Genomic DNA, 7,500 nt, shown 5'->3' with positions numbered 1-7,500 from the left:
ACAGCTTCCACACCAAAAAAACCACGATCTTTTTGGTTGTAATCTTCTTCTTCTTCTTCCTTTTCGACCCTGAACAGAACCTTTTTATCCTTCGTCCTCGTCACTCCCAATCGAGCCGTTTATTGGCCCACCGCCATCGCCTTCCGCCAATCATGATCACGGGGCGGAGCCATCCGCTGCACTGTCCTGTGACGTCACGGCCAGTCTTCAGAGAATACCAAAAGGGGTTTACGCAGACACACTTACCCTATCCCGTGTCCCTATCTAATTACGTGACATTTATCATTTCCCCCTTGAAGAAATGAACATTTACTAGACAACTTATCACCACTGAATTGCTACTTATTACATAGAGATCCTGGTAAACTCGAACAGCATGGCATACCTAATTAAACATCCTAATTACCCTTTGAATGCATACCCCCCCCTCAAACGTAACAATACTTTATGTATTTTTATAATGTTAGTTAATTATTCGTCTGTTTTTTTTGTTTATTTTCCCCACAAATGTTGTCAGAGCATTAAGAGCATGTTGTTGCATGACGAGCCAACAAGACAAACATGAAGACCAAAGAGCTTTCCAAAGAAGACAGACATAAAGTGGTGGAGAAGCACTGTTCAGGAGAGGGTTATAAAAAGATTTCAGTCACTCATTATCTCTTTGAGTACAGTGAAATCCATCATTAAGAAGTAGAAGACTTATCGTACCACCCAGACTCTACCAAGATCAGGTCACCCACCCAAACTCAGCAGCAGACAAGCAGGAAACTGGTTTGGGATGTCACTGTGAATTCAACAATGACTGAAAGGTCTGCAAGGCTCTATGTCTGCAAAATGGGGGTCAGTGTTCATCAATCAACCATATTCACAAAGTTGGTCTCTCTGGACCGGTGGCAAGAAAAAAGCCATTATTGAAAAAGACGCATCTAAAGGCTCATATAGAGTTTGTGAAAAAGCATCTTAATAACACTGCAGGCATGTAAAGAAAATTTTCGTGGTCAGAAGAGACAAAAATTGAACTTTTTGGTTTAAATTCAAAGCTTTACATCTGCTGCAAACCAAGCACTGCACATCACCCAGTTAACACCATCCATACTGGTGTCCATTGATGGTTAACACCATCAATGGACGATACAAAGTTCAGGATAATCCTTGATGAAAACCTGCTTGAGTCAGCCATGAATCTGAAACTGGGAAGGAGATTCACATTTCAGCAGGACAATGATCCGAATCACAAAACTAAATCCACACTGGAGTGGCTGAATAAGAAGAAAATAAATATTATTGAGTGGACCAGTCAAAGTCCTGACCTGAACCCAATAGAACATTTATGACGAGACTTGAAGGTTGCAGTCCATCGACAATCCGCATCAAACTTGGCAGAACGAGAGCAATTTTCACCTGAAGAATGGACAAAGATTTCACCATCTCACTGTGCAAAGCTGGTAGAGATCGACCCAAAATGACTCATAGCAGTCATTGCTGCAAAAGGTGCTCCCACCAAGTACTCATCTAAGTAGCTGAATACTTTTACAACCAGTGAATTTTGATTTGTACTGTACATGTTTTTTGCAAGTATTCCTGACATGTAACCTCCTTCAACTGTAACAGTGTTTAGTTTGATCTCTTCAGTTATGAATAAAAAGTTCATTTGGAAAAATTGCTTCAACATAATTCACAATTCATCTAAATATGCCATTATTGGTAGGAGTTGAATACTTTTGCAGGCCACTGTATATCGTTTTTGGTTCCATCTGTTAATGGTGAAGGATCACTTAATTAAATTAAAAAAATTCTCGTATCTGGATCTGGAACCAGATCGTCACCAAAATCGAATCAATTAGTCCTTGCCACACACCCAACTTATCCACCAAATTTTGTCTGAATCCGTCCATAACTTTTTGAGATATCCTGCTCACAGACAAACAGACAGACAGGGGTGAAAACATAACCTCCATCCACCTTCGGTGGCAGAGGTAATTACATCCTTTTGGAATGTATGTCCATTAATTATGTACGCATGCAATGTGAGTATATCTATTAATTATGTACTCTTGAAATGTGAGTAGTATGTGTCTATTAATTATGTTTCATTGGAACGTGAGTATGTGTATTAATTACGCACAATTGCAAAGTCAGTTGGATCTTGACTACGTCTATTAATTACGTATTATTGGACCATGACGACATCTATTAATTACGTCCATGAATTACATACTATTGGAACATACCTTTTGGAGTTTAGACCTAAGACCCTTTAGACCCCTTTATTCCCTTCAGACCCTTTAGACCCTTTTAGGTTTTTTTTAACTCTTTAGACATTTTAGACCCCTTTCTACCCTTTTATACCCCCTTTACCCATTTGGACCCCTTTATACCTTCACACCTTACAGACCTTTTATTACCCTTTGACTTTCAGACTGTATTTAGATGTCTTAAGACCCTTCAGACAATTCATACCCTTTTGACCTTAAATTACATCCTTTCAACCCCTTCATCCTTTCAAGACCCTTTAGATACTTTTGACCTTTTCAGACCCATTTAGACCTTTTGACCTTTTACACCCTTTACACCTTTCGACCATTTCGACCTTTAATTTGCAATAAGTGACCTTTCATTTAGTAAACCTAACCATTTACTGTATTTGCCACACAAAATACACCACACAAAACAAGTCCTGGTGAGAATCTGCAATCTCCAATTGATCTTTCTAGTTGTTACATTTCATGTTCACTATTTTATTTTTTTAGTCGATTTTTCAATCTTATCAATGGTGCTGACAATGAAATAAAAAAACAAACAAATACAGTTTGCTTTGTCTTTATTATCATAACGAGCAGGCCTTCTTGGCCCACCTTCGGCGGGCAATGTGCTACGGCACATTCTTGGAAATGCACTTCATAATTTTTGTCATTTTTCAAATAAATTTTCTTGATCACAACTCTATACCAAAAGATAAAAGATAATTTGTATAACCGGCTACCACCAAAGGTAGCGTATTCACACCCGAAAAACAACCCTGGGACAAAAGGGTCACACCCAATAGGTCATAGTCACGACCAATCGACAAGTGAATAAAGGTGACATAGCGACAGCCGCACAACCTCTATTATAACAATATTATGCCATCTGTGACATATTTGCTGTAAACATAGGCAATATTAAGTTGACTATACATCAACCATAATGATCACACACTGTGAGTAAGCCTAATGTAGAGGCTAAGCCGAGCTGACGTAACACACACATTATTTCAAATGTAGCGATTGATAGTCGAGGTTTTTAACCAATCAATTAACAATGTAAATAAATGTGCATTAAGTCCGGACGATATCCGATCCTCAAAACCGAAATAATATTTCAATGATATACTCTAATTAGTCCATGAGAGTAGATCGTGTCATGGAAAATCGTATCATATCATGCATGAAATCTCTCCAAGTTCCTAATTTGAAAACTATAGCACTAACAAAAGGGATGTATACAGCAATTCGTAGCTATGATGAACATGCATTCGATAACATGATTGAGTAAAGGGAAAAAAAAATTTTATCGTAAAGAAATTGTTGCAGCCTGTTCCAAGTCAAGGCGTGGTTGAGCAGGCCAAAAAACATGGCGGCTTCAGACCCCAGCGAGGTTACCCAGGAGATGCCTTAAGTCCCCAAAGAGCGAGGTGGCCAAGGATGCACCTGATAAAGGATATAATTAAATATGGCCGTTAATTATCTTCAAAAGGGGTGTTCAAAATTAACCCAAACACCCAATTTTAACTCGTGCACTTCCTTGGAGTCTCTGAGTATGGATGAAAAGTTTCAGGTTGCTAGGTTTTATGGTTATGGAGTTATGGATGAGACACACACACACACACACATACACACACACACACACACACACACACACACACACACATTGCCATTTATTAGTATAAGAAGAAGATACACACACAGGGTGTCATAAATAATGTCCAATGGGAATTTTTGTCTGGTGTCGATGTTATCTTTCAAATAACTACTGGAGATGGCTGACCCCAAAGGGGACAGTATATAATCCATCAGAAAATGTGGAACTTTTGTGGGTTTTTTCCCCATTTGACATGACTTGTTATGGAGATTATGGAGTTGGAGAAGAGATAATGCCTAAAGTCCGCAGCAATGATAAATTCCTCGAATTTGCTTATAATGGGAAGAAAGCTTATTGGTCTGTAGTTCATTCAATCAGACTTGGAACTCTTCTTGTGAATAGCAGTGACATTTGCATTACCTCTGCCATTGTCTCTATCTGTTTGTTTGTCTGTGAGCAGGATAGCTCAAAAGGTTATGGACAGATTCGGATGAATCTCGGTGGACAGGTTGGGTGTGTGACGAGGACGAGTCAATACGATTTTTCCGGATATGAGAATTTTTTTCAATTTTTTTTCATGGCTCTTCACCTTTGAGAGACGGGGCCAAAATCGATACATAGCATGATATTTCAAAAAGTTGTGGACGATTTATGACAAAACTCGGTGGATGAGTTGCGTAGGTGACAAGAACAAGCTGATTCGATTTTACTTTCAGTTCGGATGCAGATCTGGCTTATCGGTAGGATACAAAACGTAAACTGTTCAGTCTGGCGGAGGTATGCACTCTACCGAGTGCCATTTTAGTTAAACATTTCTGATTCAGAAATGCTCAATCATTCTTATCATAATATTTAATCTGAAAAATGATCTTTCCTTCTACCTTTACTCACCATTCTGAGCTTACAAACCCACTGAGATATTCCACTAAAGATTTTTGAGTCAAAGTACTTATCGGAGAATAATGTGACAGGATGGATGAAACCATCATCGTCAGTCAGGCAGATTCATGTCAGATATAATACGAGTATGAACAGAATCTGGATATAATATTGGCGATGGTGAATGACAATTTAGTGCAAGCAGGAGTTTTCATTGGCAATGTTGTGCCTCATATTGTGCTGTGTCTAAGTACATAACATGTGCTTACACAAACCATGATGATACAGTTGGAGTTGTGGAAATTGCTAAGGTTTGATTTCCAAGGCAATTCTGCACCCTCGTGTCCCTCCTGCCTTTGATATTCGTAAAATTACCCCTGAATTTCTACAGAAATTGTTCTGTCTTTACTTCTTTGCAAATCACAGATGCACTGTAATCTATGTACCTTGGCAAAGCTCCACATTGCTGAATGCACTGTCTCGTTACCCATTACATGCCAGAGGGAAAAAGATGTTCGGTATGGCTCTTTTGACATGACTGGTTCTGCACCATCTGTGTTGAGGTGCTGGAGACCAACTCGTTTCACTTTTTTCCTTTTTTTGATTTTTTTTGTAATCAAAAATACTTTGTCAGACATTGCTTTATTACATGCTGAAACGATATGAAGGTCATTTAAATTGTAACCTGGAGAATTCCTTTAATGATAAACATGGTGTGTATGTGCGTGTGTTTATGCTGCCTTTTTGTCTTTTTTTTTGTGCATAACAAATATATTTTCTCTGAAAACTTAATGGGCTGAAACCATAACGATGGAGTGATGCTTAACTCAGGATCTCACAGGCATACATGTATGTGTGCACAAATCAGGTAACTTGGAGTTGTGTGTGCTGTTCATAAAATGATTTTCCTGTGTTGCTGTCCTGATTTTGTTTTTCATCCCTATCATGCACCGCATCACTAATGACAGGATTGTAATACAATGGACATTGTTCTAAGAGTGGCAGACTACTACGTGCTCACCCCACATGTATACCCTGCTTCCTGGGTGGAGGATGATGTTGTTCGGCAGTTTCTCAGCTTATTCGTGATTTCCATCATCAGTGGAATGATCCTCTACCTGGGCTGTGGTGTCATCAGCTACCAGCTCATATTTGACCACAACATCATGAATAATAAATTGTTTCTGAAGGTGGGTTCCTTGCATGCTTTTACTCTTGATTTACAAATGACACTCTCAAAATCTGTGCAACACCATGCACGCTAGGTTCGAAAGGCTTTGATCCAACACTTAGGTTCTAATGGCTAATTCTATTCGAATAGGTTCTAATTCAACACCAAGGTTCTAATGGCTTTGACATTGGGTTGTGCACCTGCACCAAACTAGGGATGTTGTCTTGTTCTTCTGTTAGTTTAATTCAGCATTTTCTCCAGGAAGTTTTTGAATGTGGTGGGGTGGGGGTCTCAGCTTCGAAAAGTACTGAATGCTGTACTACAATGGCAGCATTTCAGCCATGTTTGACTTTGTTGGGATTCAAATGACTCAATGGTAAACATCCTATGAGCCAGATTAAGATGTGTGTTTTGATCTTACAACAATGTCATTGTGCCACACCACACTATACTATTCTTAAACAACAAGGGGGAACAATAAGAGGGAAAAGGCTGAGAATGAGTGAAGCTGTTTAGGGGACAAAAGGAGGAGACTGTGGCAAAATCACAACGTAAAAAGCATGAACAAGAAAAAGAGCAATCAGAGATTGCAGACCCTTGCCAGGACTTCTTTTGAGTAGTGTATTTTTTTATAGGTTTGAGGGTAAATCCAATATGGCTGCCACACCACATGACCTATGACCTCATAATTATCATTGAAACATTCTACATGAGTAGTCGCACCAATGTTGAAAACCTTGTCTCAGTCCGATAAGCTATTGCAGAGGAAAACGCAAAAGTTCATTGCAGACAAACAGACAGACAGACAGACAAACAAACGGACCCAAATGCAATACCCTCTCCTTTGGCGAGTGTAATAAAGATGCATCATTGCTTTTCGTCATGCATATAATGAATGAAAGAATAAACAATCAATATTTATTATCCTGTTAAATGTTTAAAATTATGTATATTTTTCAATAAGGGTAATATTTATTTTCAGTATTCTTTCTTGGTTAAAAAGAAAAGAAAAGATTATTTATTTAATGTTTGTGTATTTATAACTCTTTCTTCGAAACAATTTCAATTCACTGAAAGACAAATAAATGCCTCCGTCAACTACTGTTGAGAGTTATTTGGCAAAACTCGCCACGCTGGTCAAATGTGAGAAAGTCGTGGCAGGAATTTGAGACTTGCTCAGTGTGTTGGAGATAACTCTCCTCCTCTTTGTCAAAAGACACCCATGGGAGTCTTAAGCGCCTATCAGCGAATGCTATAAGGGACAACTGTCTGTGGGATGGTGCACTTTGAGATGCACTGCCCTGTCTGTGAAGCACCAACCTGACAGTTTGTAATCGGGTCAGGAAATCAAACCCAGACCACACAGCTCAGAGGAAAGTGTACCTTTGCGTTAGTTGATTGCACCTGTATTTATGACATCGGTCCTTAAAACAATTCAGTGAAGCAAGAAAGGTGTTGCACTTGTTGAAGCGTTTCTCATACCACGTCATACACATGTATCATACTGAGACACATCAGGAGCAAAGGTAATCTTTAAAATAAAATAATTAATTGACGCATTCATTCCATTGACTGGAAGAATGGATATAGAAAAAAACGATGTAAAACCA

General features: G+C 38.9%; 1 protein-coding gene across 4 annotated transcripts in view; it reads left to right on the top strand.

The window, feature by feature from the left end:
• SC5D (sterol-C5-desaturase) overlaps positions 1 to 7,500 on the top strand; it is a 26,161-nt gene that overhangs the window by 4,644 nt on the left and 14,017 nt on the right. For 3 of the 4 annotated variants that reach the window (XM_085873449.1, XM_085873447.1, XM_085873450.1), the window contains exon 2: positions 5,688 to 5,909. In XM_085873449.1, the coding sequence (XP_085729575.1) occupies positions 5,700 to 5,909 (210 nt within the window). In that variant the 5' untranslated portion in view covers positions 5,688 to 5,699. Of the gene's footprint in view, positions 1 to 1,672; positions 5,283 to 5,687; positions 5,910 to 7,500 lie in introns of those variants that run through there. The other variant, XM_085873451.1, reaches the window with a different exon arrangement.

The sequence above is a fragment of the Eptatretus burgeri genome, chromosome 3, assembly GCF_056783735.1.
Source record: "Eptatretus burgeri isolate ZD-2024b chromosome 3, Ebu_testis_v1, whole genome shotgun sequence".
Classification (NCBI taxonomy): domain Eukaryota; kingdom Metazoa; phylum Chordata; class Myxini; order Myxiniformes; family Myxinidae; genus Eptatretus; species Eptatretus burgeri.
The sequence above is the reverse complement of the archived record's forward strand: the minus strand, read 5'-3'. Positions and strand labels throughout refer to the sequence as shown.